Source organism: Passer montanus, unplaced genomic scaffold (assembly GCF_014805655.1).
Source record: "Passer montanus isolate IOZ18808 unplaced genomic scaffold, ASM1480565v1 scaffold4, whole genome shotgun sequence".
In the NCBI taxonomy this organism is placed as follows: domain Eukaryota; kingdom Metazoa; phylum Chordata; class Aves; order Passeriformes; family Passeridae; genus Passer; species Passer montanus.
In genome coordinates this window covers 9486604-9509837 of record NW_024368818.1, presented here as the reverse complement: position 1 = coordinate 9509837, position 23234 = coordinate 9486604, and the positions used below count along the sequence as shown (strand labels likewise).

At 36.0% G+C, this 23234-nt stretch overlaps 1 protein-coding gene across 1 annotated transcript in view; it reads left to right on the top strand.

Moving 5' to 3' along the window:
* The window catches only part of ARHGAP42 (Rho GTPase activating protein 42), a 142312-nt gene that overhangs the window by 9132 nt on the left and 109946 nt on the right, over positions 1-23234 (top strand). The window contains exon 2 of the mRNA XM_039718509.1: positions 22485-22580. Within this exon, the coding sequence (XP_039574443.1) occupies positions 22485-22580 (96 nt within the window). The remainder of the gene's footprint in view (positions 1-22484; positions 22581-23234) is intronic.

The window sequence follows — 23234 nt, the reverse complement described above, 5'->3', positions numbered from 1 at the left end:
AGGGAAGCTGTGGAGCCATGTCGCTTACCTTCCAGGAAACCTCAAGATAAGTAAGACTTGAGCTTTACCCTAGGAGTGGTAAAATCCCCTTATTCTGGGGAAAAACAGAAGTTATGAGAACATTTGAGAGACTGATAGTGCTAAAACATATATGTTTAAAAATGCATCTATTAATTTATAAAGTGTTATCAAATATTTTACCTCCTAGGGTAAATAAAAAGTATTTATAAAATATTTTACCTCTAGGTTGGATATTAGGAAAAGTTTTTCCAGCCAGAGGGTGGTTGTGCACTGGAACAGACTCCCCAGTGAAGTGATTATGGTAGCAAGCCTCCAAGAGTTCAAGAAGTGCTTGGGCAGTGTTCTCAGGCACATGTTGGGATACTTGGGCTTCTCCTGTGCAGGGCCAGGAGTTGGACTTGATGACCCTTGTGGGTCTATTCCAGCTCAGGATAGTCTATGAAGCTGCACCAACTTCCATACTTCTAGGAAGAATCTGTACAGAAAAATTAAAATTAACTAATGGCTTCTTAATGGAAAGTAATAGTTGGCTTATAATAAAAATTTTAGTTTGCTCTGTGTACTCAGAGATGCTTTTGTGAATCTCATCTCATGGTATGTGTTATTTGCATTAAAGTCAGTGCAATCGAGTTGGGCTTTGGCATTCTCAGCATTTAATGGGCTGGTTTCTCCATCTGAGTTGTGCTTTGAAGAGAGTAGGGACCAGGTAGAGGTCCAATAGTACAAAACAGACCTGAGGAAAAGAATTGCTGCTTTCAGTTGATATCTGATCTGGTTAAACAGGAGTTGGTTTCAGCTGCAAGTAGGTGGGGTTAAAATTATCTTTGGGAGCATTAGTTTTTGATTAACCATTTGCAGATACTGAAATGAAATATGGCTAGTACTACTTCTTCCCCTCTCCTGTTTTTTTGTTTATTCTCCCAGTTTCAGCATATTATGGGCCAAGCCTGATGGTTAAAACTAAGGAGAAACAGTGCAAATTGGAAAAACTAACAGTGCAATTTGGTAAGCATCATGAATGCTTATTGAGATGTTTTTTGACTCATAGGTCTTTGTCTAGGAATTACTGACTGGTTATTTTTGTACAGATTGGATATGAGAACTTGTTACCTTAATTTGATATATTTATTAGTGTAAGTCAGTTTATCTGAAGTAGCAAGGAAGTGAAAACACTGCAGGTTCTCAACATGTTTTCTTCTTGACAATGGCCAGTGTTTCACTCTGATTTTTAGAGGGAATTCCCTTGCTTCTTGTTTTTAAGAAGTGTGGTAAGACTTCTGTGTTGGAAAACATGCTTTTCTTTTTTGAGAGTTGAAAGTTGTTGGAATCGCAGTAAATCAGTCTTTGTTGTCCTTGTGTAATCTTTTTGGGAACATTTTCAGCAAGTCAAGAAACAGCAAATGTGGCATGCCTACAGGGCAGCTACACTGACTGTGGGAAGTATCTGGCTGGTGGAGGGGAAGATGAGTACATTTAGTAAGGTGAACATGGGCTTGCAGGCTGACAGATGCCAGAAGTATGTCTGCAAGTATCAGTTAAAGGATATCCATTTTATGGATAGTCTTTGCATTTATGGATGTTGAGTCTGGTCCTGCTGCTCATTTTCTGGAGAATGCTGAAAAATTGTGAAGGCACAAAGGAGACACTTTTGAACATTTGAAGAGCATATAAACATGCCTCAGCTTCTTGAAGACCACAAACACCATGTGGCACATGTTTTTCACCATTACTTAATCTGAAAGTTAAAGATTTATTTATATTTATATATTTTGTGTTTATATGTATATTTTTATTTATATTAAAGGAAAAATTATTGATGGGAGGTTTTGCTAAGACACCAAGGTGTATGAAGACCCAAGTGTTGGCAGAAGCTATACAAATTAAGACTATAAACCTGCAACTGCAGAACTAGTAAGATGCTTCCTTAGGACTATAATGGACTTTTCATTGCTGGAAAATCTTAAGTTGTTTGGATTTTTTTTTTTCCCCTAAGTTGTAGTCTTGTTCACTTATGCCTGTTGGACTTGAAGTATTAAATCCTGAATCTTCTGTTCAGGGTAGCAGCGCTTGTTGATCACACTGGGGTTTTTTTTGCCTTAAAAAGAAATGTTTTCAGTCTACTTGCAAGTCATGAAGTTACATTCCTTGAATGTACATGTGTGAGTGAAACTTTGAAATCTGTGAAGAATACATCCTTAAGACATTTTGCTTTAGTTTAATGTTTTTCTTGTAAAATACTTGCAAGCAAGGCCTCAGATGTTTTCCTCTGGTACTCTTTACTTTGGTATCAGTATTGTGATTCAAAATGGACGTGCTGTGCGGTAGTAACTGTCTTGGGGGGATGGTTTTGGTGTCTGGTTTTGTTGTTTTGTGTTTTTTTTTTTCTTTTCTCTTTCTTAGTTTTGAACGCTAGACTGTATTATTTTAGTGTATGTACATGCCTGTGGAAATATACATTGAAACAAAACCAAATAGTTGAAGATAGTAATACTATGTTTCTTTTAATATATACAGATACTAAACATGCTCAGTTCAAGTTTCTGTCTTACCGGTGTGCAAAGGTAGCAAACTTAACATTTTTCAAAGATCCTTAATGTCAAGAAAGTGGGTTTAATAGTTAGCTTTGTTAACCTATTGAGATAGAGATAGTCTGAACTACTTAAAAAACCTTAAAATTCTCACAGTTCTTGTGTATACAGTGTTTTTTTGTCTACTGCTATGACTGGTTTAGTTGGAAACGGACATAAGAACGCAGAAGTGTGTCTAAGCTGATTCTTGTAGGCATAATTGTAAGCTTGGCAATAGACTTAACAAAGTTTTCTCACAAATACAGTCAGTATGGTTGGATTTTCACTGCATGAACTTAGAGCTGCTGCATCTTGGTGCTGTTTGGGAGCCTAAGGTCAAATGAGAAATCCAAAATATTTCATTTTATGAAGAGGCGTTTAGACACAGCAGGATATTTCCTGTTTACATAGCCAAATCTTCTTTGTATGCTGAGAGATTTCCTGATTCACTCATACAGAATTTTTGAGTTTGCTCTTTAAGATATAGCTTCTGTTAGCTGGTTGAAGATGCCATCTTCTGCACTCTAGCCAGCATGACACAGCTCATTTTCCCATGAACTGATGGGATGTTCGTCTAAGTCTTACCATCTTGTTTATCCCCAGATTGCAAGATGAAAGATAAAAATGTTAAGGCCATGTTCAAGAAATTTCTTCGGCATTTATTTCTTTAAGTCTAATTGAGAAGTCAAAAATTACTAGTTTTGTAAAAGTACATTTTTTTGCCATTCTTTTTCCTCTGTAATCCAAGAGACATCTCTGGTCTAAGTAAATTTAACTCACAAATTCACAGGACCTACTGATTTCCTTTAGTTCCATACAGCCTAAGAACTTCTGTTTTTTATATTCTCATACAATATTGATAACTGTACATAGTGCTACTTTTTCTGTTTCATGCCTTCTCTGTGTAGTTGAAATACAGCAGGTTAAAATGTGTTTATTCTTATTCTGTTTGCATTGCTGCAGCACAGCAACAATGTAATTCTTTATTTTGTTTGTTCATTTAGTTTTACTCTTGTCTCTTAATGCATCATATCCCAAATCTCCCTGGGAATGGTAATCATCTTAAATTTACTAAAATGGCATTGCAGATCATGTGGATTTTTTTCCTCCACCAGCTTTCTGACAGCTTCCAAATCATTTGTCAATGAAATATGCATTATGCTGTCACAACTCCTCCTCACTGACACTCCAGAGCCTCTCTGATGCTCTCTATGAGAAGCCAGAGTTGTCAATGCACCTTGAGACTTCAAGACTGTTTTACAATAAAAACTCCCTTGCATGCCTACTTCTGTCACTTCTCTTGACAAGTCATTATGAAGCTCTGAGTACTGTGTTGCTGGGTTGAACATCAGTTTTGCAATGTTTTCTTGAATGTTTAACGTTCCGAAAGGAATCCATGATATTTTGACAAACACTTCTCTTGCTCCTTTGTAAATCATAATGGCACTTGAACAACAATGCATTTGTACAGATGGAATAAAACACAAGACAGCAGTGTTACTCTTGATAATGAATGGGTTGGGGGCATGACATTTTAGTGATTTGATATTTTCTTGGTTGGTTCGTTGGTCTGGTTATCTTTTCATAGCATATTAAGTGATAAAAATCTTGATCCCCCTTCCCCTTTGTGAGATATGCAAGAGGGGCTGAGTACAGTGAGGATGGGCAGAGACTATGAGGTTCTGCACCAATGGGAGTTGGAGTGTGTATCAATCCCATGTCTGGATTCTGGGCAGGTATCAAAGTTAAACCAGTTGTAGGCCAAGTTCTTGCCTTTCTTCTTGTTCCACAGTAAAATAAAACCTGTGATTTGGGGAGATTTATCTTTAACTTTTACATTTTTCTGTAAATAGTACTTTGGTCTTTTTCTGTATATAAGCAAGTATTGAGTAATTTAAATGTCTGCTATGTGTTATGGGGTCATTTCATTTCCATCTCAGTTTTTACATATGCTTTTAGATTGAAATTTTAAAAAAGTTATTATCTATAAAAGTATTAAATACTATTTTAAACATTTGAATTACTATTTGAGTTGGCTTGATTTAGGTACTTATAAAATAGGCACTTTTTAGTACAGGAGTGGGATCTTAAAACAGTTCATTAGTATATTTTATTGAAATAGGCGTTCATTTTTTTCTGAAGCTAAACAGATTGTTCAGGTAATCCCTACTATCAGTGCATACTGATAGTGCATAAAATACTATCTACTACTGCCAGCAGACATTTTGTCATACTGTTTTGTTGAACTTCATTAAAAGTACGTTAGCTCTTTAAATATGTAGTCTTACACTTTTGTAACTCCTCATTCATTCCAGTGAGGACTGTATTTTTACTTCTCAAATTTAGGAGGGAAGATTTATGGTGAGATCCTGATCTGCAACATGAAATTTGGTCTCTCAGAAGTTTGCTTCTGCTTCTAAAAGGATGTCAAGTATATGGAAAGTTTGGGGATTTTTAAACAAACAAAACCCCATAAATTGATAGGCACTTCTGCAAAATCTGATTATTTCCCCATGAAACAAATTAATGTAGTCAGTAGTTAGGTCCTATTATTAGTGAGATGAAAGTTTCAGATTTTGTGAGGATATTTAGATTCAGAGTTGTGTCAGCATCTGTGCAGTCTCACTGAGCCATGCACTATGCCTTCAGACCTCCAGAATAAAACTGCCCAGTCAGTGGCTCTCACAGAAGTGCTGAGCTTCTATAAGTCAGACAAGGAGAACCTCTAAATTGAGCAGCCTTCTGCTTAAAACTTCCCCAGGTGTCATCAAATAACCCCTTTTCAGAAAGGGATTTATCTTACCTGGGTTGAAATGTCCTGTTAGGCTCCACACCAGTCTGCGACAGCCGGCAAGGAGTTCCATGATTTAAGTGTGCACTGCAAGAGCAAAAATGTTTCCTTTGTTGTATGCCTGCTGCTTATTTTTTTTATCTGACAATAGCAGTTTTTGTTCTATGAGAAATAGTAGCTGTTGTCTGTATATATTGCCTGCCCTGTTCATCTGGGTTTGCTATATATTTTTAAGGTCTTTCTTTTATTTTCTTTCTTCATTCTTTCAGGTTTTGCTCCCCAGCTGCTTTGAAAAGTTCCAGTCCAGTTAGTGTCTGCTTTTAAGTTAGCAAATCTGTCCTCTGGTTGTCCTTTGTACCTTCTTTATGTAACAATGCCCATTCTGAGTTAGATTGCAAGAAACTTCATGGAATATTCAAAGCAAGAATGCATCAAATAGTGATAGTTTCTGCTTTTGACATTCTTTCCCTACTGGGCCTTAATATTTGTGACTGTTGCTGATTGTTGAGTTGGTGTTATAAAATAACTGCCTGCAGTGACTCCCAAGAACTTTCAAGGAGTATTAAATAGAATGTAAATAGCACCAGTATGTGGATATAATTTTTTTTACTATGTGCATTAGTGTGTGCTTCCTAAATATTATTTTCCCATATCACCTTGCCTTCTTGGCATTTAAGATTCTGCCAACCTTCTGCTTTTCAAGAAAGGAAAAAATGAAAGTTGATTGTGAATACAAGTATCAGCAGCAAAATATGTTACTCAGTGTTAACACCCTTTTTCCAATTTGATCTCCAGGTTTTATGATGGATCTGATGAATAGTAAGACTCCTTGGAGATTCAGAAGGGAATTATTTGGCAGGAAGAAGAAGTGTTAGTACAGAAAATGTACTAAAGTTTGATTCCGTTATAAGAAGCTGTGACAACTGAGTTAAGTACTGCCTTCGTGCCCTGGCAGTTGTGAAACCAGTTTGGTTGGTCTGTCGTGTAATATTCCAGATGATTGAGTATTTTACTGGCTTAAAGCCCACATCCTCTTGTGTTTCTTTCAAGATAAATACTTTACACAGCTGGAATATGCACTTTGCTGAGTTCAATACTTAGCAAAACTGAAGCTAAAAGAAGAGCCTTCTGACTTTTTTACAGCTCTACTACTGCCCTACCTTGATCTTTAAATGAAAATATTTGTTTGGACTGTAAAATATTATAAGGATTATGTAAATTGCTATTGATATTTTCAGAAGTATAAATGAGCAAGAGCTAAATGCTCTTGAATTTTCAATGGAATATGATTTTTCCAGAAATACATCTCTCTTTGCTCAAAAAGTTGTTGTGCAAGTACCTCGTGGTATTGCTTATCTGTGGAGAGATGATAAAAAACAGAATCTGTCTATTTTGCACATACAGAAACATGTTCTGTTTTTTCATGAAGTAGGACAAACCCACAAATTTTGAAATTATTTTTTAGGTGTATTTATTGGGAAACTATATAACAACTAGTGAAGTTAGCAGCTGCATAATCTTTTAGCCACTTGGGTAATTTGGTTCAAGGAGACTTCTTAAGCTGAAACCTTTACTAAATTTTCTTGCCAAGACTGAACTTTTGAGGGTTATTATTAGATTTTGTTTTTCTTTGAGGAAAGAGAAGTTTCATTTTTCATGTTAAAAACAGGAGGAGGAAGGATTAGCTGAAAAAAAATCAGCACCTTGAGTGTCATTACTGAAAAACTGGCACTGTAAGTCCTTGTTTTTGTTTGACTTAGTGGGTGTTCTATTTCTAAGTAACTGTGTGCATATTTTGGTGACCTCCAAATCCAATAGGAAAATAATTCTCAATGAGGCTATTTATGTCAAACTTCATGTTGATTCTCTCATCCATATTTATAGTTACTGTTTCCCACAATAATTTTGAGAGCAGTCATTGCTTGTCATTACCCAGTTTGTAATTATTATTCCACAGTGATTTTTTAAAATTTTATTTTCAGACATTATGGGAATTAAGAGCAGAACACACAGGATTCACTTATATGTTTAGCTTGAGGGTAGGGTATCAAAGTTAAATTTTGCTAGCTCTTTGGCCACTAAGTAATGATTGTGACCAGCTAGCATAGAGGTAGCTCTGATTACTTCAGTGTTCTGTGCTCTTGTCCATGCAGAGTTTATCCCAGGAGTATTGTTTTGTGTTGCAAGGTGCTTGTAAAAGGATTTAGCAAGCCTGTCTTTGAGAATAATTGGCTTGATAAGCGATGCTATTGTATGTTTAGGGAGCCAGAGGATCAAAATCCTTAATAGCTGAGCTATTGCAACAGTCAGCAGGAGTCATTATGATCTCTCTTAAGAATGTATAGATTGGGCATCCTAAATTTAGGTACAATTCACAAAATAGATTTGACTTTGGTGAAACTATGTCTTGCCCTGCATGTTAGAACCAAAGATAGCTGCAAAACCATCTGCTTACTGGTGGCTGTAATTTTAAATAAAAGAATTGAAAAGTAAACATCATCCCTACCCCCTCCCCTGGCTAGTTAGTGCCATGTTTTCCTCCTCTTGCAGTTAATATTTTGATTGCTCTGTTTGCTTATGTCAAGGAAGCTAACATGAATGTTTTGGGAAGAAGGTGTTTTGCTGTGCTGTTAAATTAATTCTCCCAAGTAATTCAGAGACTCTTCATTGATTCATGTTTATGTACATGTTCACCTGCAGATGAACAAGGATTACAATCTACAGACATGGAACTCTGAAAGGAGTATCCATTGTAGTTAAGCATTTTACATGGTCACGGAAAGAAAAAATATGCATTTGGGAGGCAGTGTCCAAAATGCAGACTACCGTGTTTGTACTCTGTTTGTTTGGTTCATATTGCTCGTTGTAGACAGTAGACATTGTCTAGACTGAAACTTTTCACTGCACAGAGAATTCCGCTTCCGGTTACAGAACTTGTTTGGTTTTAAGCTTGCTAAGAATTGTCATGCTTTTTGAAAAGTATACTTTCATGGAAAAGTTCCCACTTGTATTAAATGGAGTCTAAGTCATGGTGCTGCTGGATATTTGAAATAAGACTTTGAGCCACTTTTCATTGAGAAAAGGGAGAGGAGGAGGCTGTGATGGAATGAAAATCCAGCTAGCCAACAAACTGTGAGGCATGCAAGGCTGGTCCTCCAAGAGCAACTTCTTTCAGCAAACTTGAGGGAAAAATATGTTATGGTGAGGTTGGGAACATTCTGTAGTCATTCTTTGGATAAAAATACAGTTCTAGGTTTAAACGCCAAATTTTCCTTCATGAATATTATAAAATGACTGGTTCAGTCTCCAAGTGTTTCTTTTCTTTCTTTTTTCTTCCTTGTCTCAGTGAATTATTGATTCATTGACTTGTTATTGACTTTTCCATTGTGTGCGGAAACAAGATGGGTGGGTATTTTCCAAAAGCTTTGTTATCAGCTATTTCAGTGTTGTTTTGTATCTTTAAAGAAGGATTTTTTTTCCATTTCTCTTAGTGAAAACCTCTGTAAGCTTCTTCTAGAACTTCTATGCAAAGAAACACTTTCTTCAATATTCCTTCAGATATTGATTCTTGAGATGGAGCTGTGATGAAGTTGGATTGAAATCTTAGTTGGAATTAATCTTGGTGGAAATTTATATGTTTTTTGAGAAAGATAAATAACATCCTGCAGCACCTGAAAATTTATGGACACATTGTATATGCAAAAATCCTATATTAAACTTAAATGTAAAATCTTCTGATTTAGAAACATCAGAGTTCAATTGTGCAAGCCTTAATACTTCTGTCACAATTTTGTTCCTTTTTTTAAAATTTTTTTTAAAGATGCTTGAACTAAAGTTTAGCAAATGACTGTTAAACAAGTAGGCATCTTTGTGTGTCTGGTGTTCTTCATTTTCATGGAGACTGAGTTGAAACAGAGAGCACTAACTGCTGTAACTTTGGAGGAGCTGTAACTTTGGAGGAGAACTTCTGTAGGGGCTGCATTAAATAGATCAAAACAATTTTGTGCTGCTTATTTTTTCTGTTATTTATTTCAATGAAATTTGGGTCTTCTTTGCTCCTTTAATATAAAACTATTTTTCAAAATTGTGCCCCTTTGGAAGAAGGAAGTTTCAGATTTTGTGGTGACAGGAAAGTGTGAGAAGTTGTGTTGTTTGTAGCTCTGGTTAACATCTCCTGGTGTGACGGAATGGCATCTGGAATAATGGGCAAGGACTTGGGAACTATATGCCTAATCTTGGGAAACCTGCCTAATCACTTTAGGGCATATGGCCTCAGGTAGTCTTGCTTTCAGCATTTCCATCTGTAAATAGGGTAGTGGAGCTGGATATGACATAAAAATATACTGTTATTTTTTTCTGGGCTTGGCTTTCTTGAAGGCTGAGATAACTCTGTGTTTATTTCTGGACTTGGGTGCTAGGCAGTGAGCAATAATGGGAAGAGGAAGGAGCAATACTGGTTGCTGAGGTAATACTGAGGAAAAAAAGAAGAGTCATGTAATAGTTGTTCACATAGTGACTTCCCTCATGCTAAGAATAAGTTAGGAACATTTTTGAAGGAGAAGGATGAAGATAATATATATGTGCAAGGAATTCAGCTTTATAATCAGTCTTCACTGAAGCCATTTGGGCTTGGTAGTCCAAATCAACTTTTTGTCAGCTATTTATTTACTAATGCAGTTATTTTTACTGTAAAAAGTTATACTTAGTTTACCTCACAGTAAAAAATAACCAAAAAAGTCCTTTCTGGAAGAATTACAGCCTTGTGATATAACTAAAGGTGTAATGGCCCACATCCTCAGGCTGTGGAGCTGTTGGAGATAATACAGCTTTCATCTACCCGCCATTGCCTGTACACTGGAGAATATCTCCTTGTGGTTCAGGCAGGAGGGCAGAACATTTTCATGCTCCTTACTTTTTCAGTGTGAACTCAGTTCCTTCTCCTGTTGTTGCCTGTTGCTCAATCAGATGTCCCTGGATAGGTGGCTGAAAAGGGCTTACCCATGGATCGGCTCATCCATGGCAGTGATGACCTCCTACTAGCAGGTGGTGGTCATCAGCTAATGGTGTCTTGAGGCACTGAAGCAATTACAAAATATGTGTCCAAATCTTCCTACAAAGAGCATAAGCACAACTGTGCAGGGCTGGACATGAAGCTTATCTGGTGTTACATCCTGTCTCTAGATGCGGGTGAGTGCTGTGCTGTAGGTTCTGTTTTTCTCTCACGCATGGCACTGACTGTCTAAGGCAGAGAAAAACAGCAGGCAGAGTGTAGTGAGGCTTCCACTGCCTGCAGTGGTTTGGGGCTTGAAGATTTCCTAAGCAAGGGGTTAGTTATGTCTTCAATAGCTCTCAATGGATTTTTCTTCTGTGAACTTGTCTAGTCCTTTTTTGAGCCCACATAAATTGTTAATATCCAAAGTATCCGTTTATAGTAAGATGTGTTATTTAACTATGTTAAGAAATGTTAAGAAAAAGCATCTTCTTGCTTTGTTTTGAGCTTGCTTCTTGCTCTGTTAGACAGCCTTTTGTTTCCACTTGGGAAACAACCATCATTTTTGTACTGCTTGTCATTTTGTAGACGACTTGTGGTTCCCCAGTTACCCCTTTCAGGCAGATTGCTGTGTGTGCATTTCTTTAAACAAGGTTTTCTTGCCATTTTCTTACCATGTACCTTTGCCTCAATTCCCTGTACCTTTGATATCAAGAGACAGTGTCAAGGAGTGAGACAAAATCTATGTATAGTTTTTAAGTGCAGGTCTCTTGTCGCTTGATGGATTGGCATTAATGATGTGTCTCTTTTTCCCAGTTTCAAATAGTTACTAGAATTTAATATGTTTCTTGACCATGGCAGAGTGTAGAGTAATAAAACAACCCGGTTATTATATATCTGTTTTAATGACAAGGTCTCATTTATTCGTGATAGTAGTTAGTTCAGAACTCATTACACATGCCATAATATAAACACTACTAGTACTAATGCATGGTAAGATTATTAATTAAAGGATATCACTCTGCTAGGAAGATAACAAGAGGATGTTTTCATATGTTCCTAAATCTTTTTGTGACAGGAAAGAAGAACAAAATTCCAGAGAACTAAATTTTATTTTTTTTTAATGGTACATGAACCATGTAGAAAGCTTGTTGGTCCTTCTTACATGTTTGTTGACTTAAGAGAAACTAGTCAGACTTCTGCTGAAAGTCACTCAAACTCCTTATTTTTGTCTGAGAAGTTAAATAAAAAATCCAGTTAAATGAGTATGAGTGATATTTCTCTCTCTCGCTCTCTCTTTTTTTTTTTAGTAGAAAGATCCTGTTCTTTGAAGTGGCTTTATACAGAGAAAGGAACATCATATGAATACTGTTTTTTTACAGGGGTTATTTATAATTCTCTCTAACTAAATGCAATAAAGTGAAATGCAAAACAAAAAAAACTGTTAAGGAAATAGTCTCATGTAAATTTGAGTTAACCCCAAACTCCTTGGGAACATTTAATTTTAACTTCTTTATGCTTCACCTGGTGAAGCTGATTTGTAGTTGTGCATTTCATTAGTTAATGAAGCATATTTCATTTGGCTGTTATCTTTTTTCACCCATTTTTAAAATATAGGTATTTTGGTAACAGTTTTTTTTAAATTTATGATACTGGAAATTATTTAATTTAAGCCCTCAAAAATGTATCTTTAAAAGACTTTTAAGTGCTTTCATGGCTCTCATATCTGCTGTTTGTGACGTGCTTTCATATTTTAAAGGGAGACAACAGTTTAAACTAGCATGTTGAGCTTGTTTGCTGTATGAAACTGATGTGTTCAGTATCCATTCTCTCTAAGTAGTGAGAAGTAGCTAAGCAGCGTGTAATAGTGCACTGACTGCATGGTACACTGAATGGAAAAAAACTTACTTTAGGCCAAGTTTGGTCAAGACATGTAGTGACATTTAAAGTCACTGAACAAAATCCTGCTTGATTAGGAATCTCAGTTCTGCCCTCCATATGTGGAAGTGCATATCTGACTCTCTAAACAAATGTTACATCTGTTTGTGTATGTGTGTTAGAACTCTCACACCCCCACCCCTGTTAAGTGCAGTACTGAAGTACATGTGACTGTGATATTACTTGTCTGATCAAAAGAATCTAATCAAGCATTGTATTCCTGAGCTTTCAGAGCCCGAAAGAATTTCATATGGAAAGTGTTTCATTTCCTTTAAAGCCAAGTGGTAATATTTTCTTCTTTTTTAAATAAGCTAAATATACACATTTTAATTTTTTCCCCTCTCCTCCTCCTTCTGGTCTTACAACACATTTTACTTTGTTGCCCAAGCACAGAAAACTTTGCCAGGAAGAAGGGTGAGCAATGCTTCTGTTTCCCATGACCCTCAACTCTAATGTTGTTCCAAGAGCTCACTACTTACAAATGCCTTGATAACTGCTTTCATTCCTTTCATCCCTCCCCCGCCATCCAGCACAGGCCAGCGGGACCGATCCTCCTTTGAGCAGCTCTCTTCACAGAACAGGGGAATCTACTTAATGTAAAAATCATGGAACATAAAAGCATTGAAAGATATATTGCAGAAGTTTTTACAGCTGAGGATCTGCATGATAATTGCTGTAGTGATTTATTCTTGGTTTCATAGAAGCAGCTTCTTAGAGCTCCCTGTTCATACCAGAAATAATCCTATATATTATTTTTTCCTCTGGAAAGATATTTGGGATGGGGTACTAGTGGGGACATTGCATCTCATCCTACCTGTGCACAGCACTGAACTGGCAGAACTGATCTTGGTCCGATAGTCAGAACTCTGGCTCCTTAAGAATGTGTTGCAGGATAGGCTTTAATTATATTCTGATATTATATTGTATATTTCTTTATCTGCAAATAGGCCCGAGTATTTTTAAAATTTCTTTGGGTGCATGGCAAGATTAAGAACAAACACAGAAAAATGTCTTTTCAAGTACTGCTGTAAGATCATCTGATGCACCAATACCTTACATTTCACTAAAAATCTGGGAATTCCCATGTTTTTTCTGGCAACTCCCTAGCTGCCACACAGGAAATCACTCTCTGCTTTTTCAACCTCTGGCAGCATCTGCTCTTCGTTTCTTTGTCCTCTTTTTTGTGGTGTTCTCTGCTCAGTGTTGCTGGGATGTGCCAGGAGGAGTGAGAAATGACGTAGCATGCCTGATAAACCGTGTTTCATTGGAAGAGTCTGGGGGGAGAATATTGGAATGTGGACCCAACTCCCTGGAAAAGTCTGACATTGTTCTGGGAAATAAACATCCATGGGGTGGGGGAAGAATGTGGAAGATCATGAAAGAATATTTAAAATCCCCAGATGGAGCAAGAGAAAGTATGTTGAGGGTCAAAGCAAGTTTGCAGGGATAAAAGTTTAGGAATCTTTGAGACCTTCCTGATAGAGAACTATAGAGCAGTTTTATCAACAGACAGGGAAAATACTGAGAGTGAAGATGAGTTAGTAATAATATTTAATTATTTGAGAATGGAAAAAAAGCAGGGAAGTATGCTTGTTTTCTAAGACTTATTTTTCACCAAGACAGAAATGTTGGAATATTTCAGGCCTTTACAGAGGATCTTGGACAAAAGTATACAGGATGACAATAAGCATATCTGCAAAACTGTCATTGTATAGAAATGTTTTGGTTGAATGTAATTTAGAAAAATATAATTATATGCTAGAAATAGTACTAGTTTATACCCTACAGCCAATCTTTACAAATTCAGAAGTAGAAAGAAACCAAATTATTTCTGAAAACTGTAGCCATATTTGTGGAAAAAGACTGTAAAAAATTGCAGTGGTGGCAAAGGAAAATTTCCTGTTCTGCCTTGTACCATGTGATTAGTCACCATGTGATTAGTCACTTGTAAAGTGTAATTCTGTGAATATGGTTTGATGATTGAAAGGTTTAAACCATGGTAATTCCCTGCAAAGTCAGTTTGTTTTCTAATCAAATGCAGCAGTATTGTTAAACAGTCTTATAAACTAAAATATTGAGAAAAGATTTTGTAAGAATGAGGTAATGAGAAATAAAATACAAGAATGTGGGAGTATTGAAACAAAATGACATCACTTAATATGAGAAAGAGCGATGAAGTTACATACATGCTTTAACTTCAGAGAAACAGATGAGCAGTATGCACTGTATTGTGTCCTCCACATTAAGGGTTACAGGACATACATTTTTAGGTGCATTTGTATTATTTCATGTATTTATAATTAAGCAAAGTCAAAACATGTTAGTAATTTTAATGACTTTACTGCTTTTGCATGCTAAACTAAGGTTCATTTCTTTCTGTTTTGATTGTGTGAATAAGGTTAGATTTCCACATCTACGCACAAAATGAGTGGAGTAAGGAGAGGAATAGTGAAAAGAGGAATGGAATTGATCAATACTGTCTTTTGTCTGTATAATATTATTTGGTTCAATAGCTATTTTTCAGGGAAGTTTTAGTATGTTTTTTATCAAGTAAGCATGCCTATGTGGTGTAAAAATCCCCCTGTCATTAAACATCAATGTTGTGTTCTTGGAGTGTCCTCAAGACTGTATTAGACTTAGTTCTTAAGTGTAGAGAAGTTCTAATATCCAAAGTATTGCACAAGTGTCTAACATAAGGAAGTTGTGACTGAAGAGTGTTGGTATGAATAGCTATGAAGTTTATAGAACATACAGACTTCTCACTAGCTCTTGCCTCGCAGTTAAGAAAGTGGGGATTTTGTTGCATTTGATCAAGGGGATTTCTCAGTGCTTTCTAGAATGGGAAAGTAAATTGTACATTTTTCTCATGGAAATATTCATGAGTAAGAGAATGACACTGAAAAATTTCAGTGCCTTATGTAACTGCAGAGGAATGCGGCAATGCATGGGCTACATGTTGACATATTCTCCTGATGTCCTTTCCCTGGAGATTGTGGGAAGAAGTTAGCTTCCCTGGAATTAAGAGCAAAGCATAAAGTCTAAGGTAAAAAAGTAATGTGGGATTGTAGGGGTAGGGAGTTGGTAGAGAGTTGTTTGTTTTAGTTGCTTATTATTGTTCCATGAATAGCAAGTTGGCAAAGAATATGCACTGATGAGGCTGGCAAATAAAGGGGAGAAAGAGTTTATTGAGAGCAACAATGAAGGACTGTGTCAATACAGAGCAGTGGCCCTAAAGCTGCAAAATCTCTGGCACTGGGCACTGGATTCTCTATTCCCTTGTGGTGTTTTCTTGTGGATTCTTTAAAAAAGCATTGTGGCATGTGGCCAGCATTAGCTCCATCAGCCCTTGCAGATAGTCTTTACTCTGTGCCAGCCTGCCCTGTATTTTGCCAAATTAAATTTTTCTGCTGAATTTGGATAAAATGTGGTCAGTCATAAGGGAGGATTTTTTTCTTTCTTTTGTCTTTTTTTTCCTTATGAAAATCAGAAAAGTTTATATGATCCAGAAATTAACTCAGCATATGTGCCAGCATTCCAGTTTTCCTTATGAAAATCAGAAAAGTTTATATGATCCAGAAATTAACTCAGCTCAGAAGTAAAGAATAATGAGTGTGTGTAAATAATTTCATCAAATAGACTTCTAAAAATAGAAATACCATGGAAAATATTCCATTCAAAGGAAGGACTCCAGGATTGAAAGCTGTGAATCTGAAGACATCAGAAGCTTCATCAACTGGCTATCCAGATCTTTTTGTCAGTGTTTAAAAGGCATGTTAATGTGCACTGTAAATTGCTCTCTAACTATAGGTGATCTGGACATGTTATGGCGGTGATGTTTTATTAAATTGGGAATACCTGTTCTGGCAACAAACCCCAGAATTCTTTTCATATGCAGTTGAAGGAATAAATTGTATTGCTGGCATATGTGCCAGCATTCCCAGACTCAGGATTGCTGCTTTGGGCTGATTTGTAAGACATTTTCAGGTCCCTTTATTTGTGCCAACCTGCTACTATATATGTTATGAGCAAGAAGATTTTTCTAAATATAATAATTACCTAAAACCACTGATAATAATTTATTTTTAATTTTAAATTATTAGTGAGCAATGAAGAGTCAAAGGCAGAAATTTTGAAGAAATTTCTGCATTTTGGTGCCTTTCTCTGAATTAGGACCTACTACTGTGAAACTGGGAGTTTTAATGAGAAAGCCTTTAAGCCAGGAAGAAATTTGAAATATAGTAGTGATATACACAATCTTGTTTGATCACTGCTTTTAACTGCTTAATCATTCATATTGCCTAAACATAATTTTACTGCCAGCTTCTGTGTTTACAGTCTATGGTGTGGAAAAAGATATCCCACTGTGACATGTTCTACTTACAATCAAATTGACTGTAGCAAACACAGAAGCTGTTGAAGTTCAGTGCTTCTCAGTGGGGTGTTCTTGTTCCTCCGGCTTATTTCTGGCTGTTGATATAGCTCAAATCCTTGAAGCTCATTCCCTCATAAAATAACAAAGCCAAGGAAGTTCTCTGTTCATCTTCAGTGTAGAAGAGCATGTCATGAAGTATTTAGGGAGACATGTATCTCACAAGCAGTTTCCTGAATAAATAGTGTTTTACAGATTTCTATTTGTATTACTGAAAGCCCTTTTTTCACTTTTATGAATTTTTAAATGCTTCCTTGCTTCTGTCATTTAGTGCGGTAAGAATACTGCAAATCATGCTCATAGCTGCTATTTCATAATAATAATCATGTCTCTCATATAAAAACTACTTTTTTAAAGTGTTTAGACAACTTAGCCTGAACAGTTGTTTATAGAATGAGAGTTGCTTAAGAAATAAATCAAGAAAATAAATCTATTTATGAAGCAATTTAAAAATAACCATAATAATGACTCATTTTCAGGTATTGAGGAGTAGATGTCAAACTAGATAAATGTTTATCTGCATTTTAGTATGCTGTTTTATCAAGTACTTTGGCAATACTGTTCAATTTCTACTGTGTGTTATTCATATATTACAATGCTGAGTTTTGCTGACTAGCTTGGGTTTTAATAAACTTGTATGTCAGTGCATGACCAAATGAAGTATCTCATCAAGCAGAGCACCACAATGCATCTAGTCATATCTGGTGATGGACTCATATTGCCCCAAAGGTTTGAAACACCAAAGGTGACCGTACGTGGTCTCCTTTCCAGTCTTCAGCTGTCCTGAAATTCAGCTGACTGAAGGATTGCCTCTAATATCCTGCTAGGTCAATCATCACCCCTTTGCTTCTGCTGTCTTTGAAGCCATGGAATAATAACTAGCTTTGTGTTAGATGGCCAGATATGTTGCTGTTACTGTATTAGCCAGGGTGTCTGTTGTTTGAAGTCCCACTTACTGCATTCCAGCTGGTGCTCAGGAGTTCATTTAGGCATGTTTAATCTTCTCACTAAGTTTCAACTGCTGTTTTTCTTTATTAACCCAGTGAATAATACCAAGCTTTCCCAGGATGATTGACATCAGTCAGGAGGATTGTTGGTTATTGGAACTCCATTTGCTAATGAAGTCATCTTTGTAAGCAAACAAGTGGAAAGACTTTGGCTTTGATGTGTTTGCTGAGAACACTTTCTTGCAGACTGCTGCTAGGGTAGGGATATGAGTCCTCTGCAAGTGCTCCAAAGTTTCTGGTTTTGGAGATTGATTGATCCTTGTCAAAAGTTTGGACTTTCTGCTGTTCTTCCAGACACTAGACTGGCAAAACCAAACAAATGACAACCATCATAGCCCAATAAAAAATTCATTGTGCTTACCAACTTGTGGAAATCTTTTAAGGTGTCCTTATCTGTAGTACTTTGTCCTTGTTTTGACAGGCTGTGCCATGCCAAAGCATACTCTTGTTTTTTTGTCCTTTGGGAAATAGCATCCTTCATTTCATGACATTGTTGCAATGTATTGTTCTCTCCTCCTCCTCAAGACTCTAAATAAGAAATTATTTTATGATCTGTTTAACAAATCTAGGACAAGAAAGTGGAAGAACAATTCTGGTGATACAAAGGGTCAGAATCATAGTTTTGTCGTCCTATATTCAACTGTAAGGCCCTGATACCTAAAATAAGTTCATATATTACAGTTCATATTACCTACTTCTCTTTGGCAATTTCAAAGAAGTGAGTCTTAAATAATCCTGCCTTCTAGAATAATCCAGAGGAATTTTTTGCTTTTTTAAATGAATAATATGTATTAAGTAGATTAATCAAATATATAAAACTTCAGGGAGAAGTACAATAGCGTTAGTGCATTTCATGATTCCTCATTGACTCTCCTGAATGGATGATGACTTTAATTATTCTTTCATTAGCATTATGGCACTGATGGTTGATATTGTATGTATCCATATGCAATACTGGTGTTATATTACTTTGTTGTGGTTAAGCTTTGTTGTAGTTATGCTTTTATTATTTCCGGTCACAGTGTGGTGGCTTCTTTAGTACTTCCTCTGTCAGCTCCACAAAAAAAAAAAAAATCTTGTGGGCCCCTTGACTTGCTGCAGCCCTCATTGAAACAGGCAACTCTGTCACAGTTATCTCCTTGCACTGACAGTATGTAGTGTGTAGATGGCTGCTCTTGACTATGTGCCTCACTGCAAAATGGAACTAAATCCTTCTTTGGAATCTGAGAAAGCAGGGAACAAGTGGCAGAGGTGAGTACTCTCAGAAAATACATATTAACAGAACTGCCCCTCTGGCAAATTAGGGTTATCAGGTTGCATTTTGCTTCTTTTGCTGGCACCCAGAGAGATTACTTCATTTGAGTGCCTGCAGAAGAGCAGGGGCAACAACATTTGTGAGCTCATTGAGGCTTTCAAGCAGCCATCCTTCCCTGGATGATAGACTTGTACTGCCAGTTAGTAAAGCTGGTGAGCTTTGTATAGTAACTTAGAAGATCAGTTGTCTCTGCTTGAAGGAAAATTTCTGCCATGAGCTAAGTGAATGTCCTAGTTCATGTGGATTCAATGAAAAGAGGGACATGACTTTACAATGTACTGGCTGAGTAAGAGCAACGCTGAATAATGCCACAGATTCTAAAAAGGTGATTTGTGTGGTGATTACCTTCCTTCTGGAAGCAGCAGCATGCATTGAGGACTCTCAGTGACTTTAAGACTTTGGGATGTACAGGGATAAATTATATCTTATAAAGCTGGGCGAGGTCTCCACTCTGCTCTTTTCATTTTTTTGTCCATCATTTGCCTCTTCTTGATTGGAGACCTTTGCTCTTAAATCCATTTTAATTCACTTTTGAATCTTGGTATCTTTTAGAAAAGATATGCTTACTGCACAGCTGCTCCTTTCTGTGACTGGATTTATAATTTTATAATCATTTAAAGTGATGATGCTCCTAAGAAAGTGATAAATACGACCAAGTAGCACCACTTGGTCCATTGTTGGTGATTCAACTGCAATGTCAGAGTCTTAGAGAGTAACTTCTATTTCAGCCTTCAGGAAGCTGGCCAAGTGAGCTGGAATTTTCTATAGAATAATATTTTTTTATCTTTTCAGGTTAGATTAACTTTGTACAGAATTTGTAAATGAGTATTACAGGAAATATCTGACCTTGGAACTTCATTTTATTCTTTGCTACATTGAACAGCTTCAATCTCATTATGGTATTGTCTAATACTCTCAAGGTATGAGGAAAGGCCTCATATAGAGGCAGATATCTCCAAATGGTATCTTGCTGCATGACTTTATCAAGTTATCTCATAAACTCCTTAATTCTTCATAGCCACTATTTCTGAAGTAGGTTAAACATACCTCCTTCAGGTTCAAAATATATAAGCTGTGTGGGATTTGCTGACATAGTGAAAGGAAAATTGGCATCATATATCAATAATCCTGGATATGAAATGGAGACTCCATCTTTGGTATTGTTGACATTTATTTTCCTTAACTTTGACATTTGTTCCACCAAATCCTGCCTATGTGGAAGAATGATAGGGGAGAACACATGCTCCCTCATTTCGTTTCACATTCACAGAGATGCTGTTCATCATAGGCAGTTATTAGATTGTCCAAAGGAAATAAATCTCCATTCCTGTTAGCAAGAGTTAATTTTTACATTCCAGTGTACTTGAAATATAGAAACTTTTTCATTCAATTACATTAAGGCCATGTAATTTGTTTTGGCATCACTTGCCATACTACAATTTTGTAGAAGGGCTTGGGACTCCATGTAGTAACCTTTTGAAAGAGAGAATAATAAAACTGTATTTCTTCCTTTAAAACTTAAAATATATTACTTGACAAATTCAAGTTTAGATCTTTCTGACAAATGTAAAACAATAATTTACTTAGCTATGAAAGAGGTTGTATTTGCTTAAAACACAGTCCTTCATATTATAAAGATTATTTTGTTTTCATCTATACAAACATAGGATGCATTTTTTGTTTAGCTTTCAATTTGTTAATACACTTAATAATATAATCTTCATGTACAGCACAGTAAGAAATATACAGTAAGGATGCAATAAATCTGGGTAGCATTCTTTCCTGTTTTCCATGTGCTTTATCAGAAAGATACAGACTTTGTTTACCCAGCTCTTTACATCTTAGTTATTTATCAGATATGCATACAGAATTCCCTACTAGTAGAAGAAAAAAAATCTGTTCATGTCTGTATTGTCTAAAGATGATGTATCTCTTTTTGGACTGATGTACTCTATACCTACCTATAAAAATACAAGAGGAACAGGCATTGAGCAAATTCTGGGCACTACAAAATCCAGGAAGGCATTCTCTTGCTTGATAATGATTAGCTTTAATTAAAATTTAAAAAAAAACAGTCATCTTGTTTTGTGGATTTTTGTTTGGAGGTGTTTAAAATCTTCATTTCAATCAATTTTTAATTCTTATTTCATTTAAGATAGTGGAATGGTTCTTACTGTTGATCATTCAATTTTAATCATGCTTTGTGTGTATGGGAGTTGTTTGTGTGTTGATTTAGGATATTAGGCCAATTTGTATATTTATATGTTAGGTTTTATTCCTGCCTGGAAAAAGGTTAGCCCTCTTAATTTAGTGTCCACCACTGAGTAAATAAGTATTTATGGCTTTATAATAACATAGGGTAAAGAAATCACAGAATCACAAAATGACTGAGGCTGGAAGCGACCCATGGCAGTCATCAGGTCCAGCTGCCTTGCTCAGGCAGGGCCAGTTGCCCAGGACCATGTCCAGACAGCTTTTTACCATTCCCAAGGGTAGAGGCAGATATGTGATGCTTTTGAAACAGAATTTATGACTTGGCTTTCATTAATAGCTTATCCTTACCATGAATTTCCCTTAGATTTAGCAGATGTCAGATTCTTAATTGTCAATTTTCTTAGCATCAAATAGATGCCATAGATACAGCCTCTAAGATGAAGAAAATTTTTGGTTTTCTGGGCTCATCTGGACTGCTGGCATTTTTAAATCTTGACCAAATCTATTCATTATCACATTAATCTCTCCATTTGCCGTTAGTATTTCTAAAAAAAGAAAAGAAGATAACAAATTTATGTGGTTGATATTCTGGGGTTTTTATGAAATTCTGCACTATAAAGTTTGGATTGCTTTGTGAAATTCACTGAAAATAGAGCTCATAATCCATGGATTACCATGTTGATTGGCAAGCACTTGTGTTGTTTTGTTTTCCTCTTCAATTTCTTTTTAAACAGGTTTTTCACTAAAGCACTTTACAGTGTGGTGTATCAGGATGATTATAATTAAATTATTTTGATAATGGTAATTAAAAAAAACTATCATGAGATTTATTTTAATCTGTGAACTAATATTGCAGTACTTTAAAGAGTGTTATACTTACATATGCAATTTATCACCAGACATCAATTTCTTATGGAATTTATTGTTTTTCAAGATGTAGAAAAGTTCTTTAGTTCTCAATGTGATATGTGTATTGATGTTTGAAAGCTTACATCAGGCTGTTTCATAGGTGTCTAGGATATCTCAGGTATTTCATTTTGAAAAGGTGATGGTGATTTTAAAATGAGGTTAATGTCCAGAAAAGGTACTACAAAGAAAACTTTGTAAGCAGAAAAAATACTTAATGCGGAAATGCATGATGCCTTGCTCCAATGAAGTTCTAGTGGAGTAACTCTGATTTGTTTTTTTGTTTGTTTTTTTCTTGAATTCTAGATTTATCCATGGCAGTACAAAAATTTTCACAGTCTTTACAAGATTTTCAGTTTGAGTGTATTGGAGATGCTGAAACTGATGATGAAATTAATATTGGTAAGTATCCTCTTTGCTTTGCTGGCAGTAGCATTTTTATAATTTCTTATAGCATTTTATCAGAAATACAGTGGGGCAGTTCATAGTTGTTTTTAAATGGCTCATGTCACAAAAATAGAAAAAATTTTGATAAGTAGAAACCATGCAAGACTTTAAAAATACATGTCAAAAAACTATGTTTTAATGGCATGTCTTGATTTATTGCAGCAGAAAGTATGCAACAGTACTTTTGTAAACTGAGTCAATTGTGAATCCTCTAAATTCTGCTGCTACTTTTATATTTCAGTCAGTTTTCAGTGGGTTACTAAAAGGTACACAAGCTTTCTGTGATGTAACATAAGTCTGCAAAATAACACCTAAGTGCCTGGTAATACACAGGAAGTATTTAAAGGTCTAAAAAGAGGAATATGTTCATTACAACTTGTGCATTCCTAAGTATATGGTTGTCTGAACTTTTGCCAGGATAATTTACTAGCTGCTTATTGTTCTGTCTCTGTACACACCAGAAATTCTACATTTGCAGAACTGAACAGCTCAACTTGTCTTGAATGTAATCCTCTTTAATGTCATCAAAGTACTCCTCCCTCAGCACACTAATCCTGGAAATGTTTCGAGGGTTCAGAAATTCAGCTGCTCTTTACTGCAAGACATTGC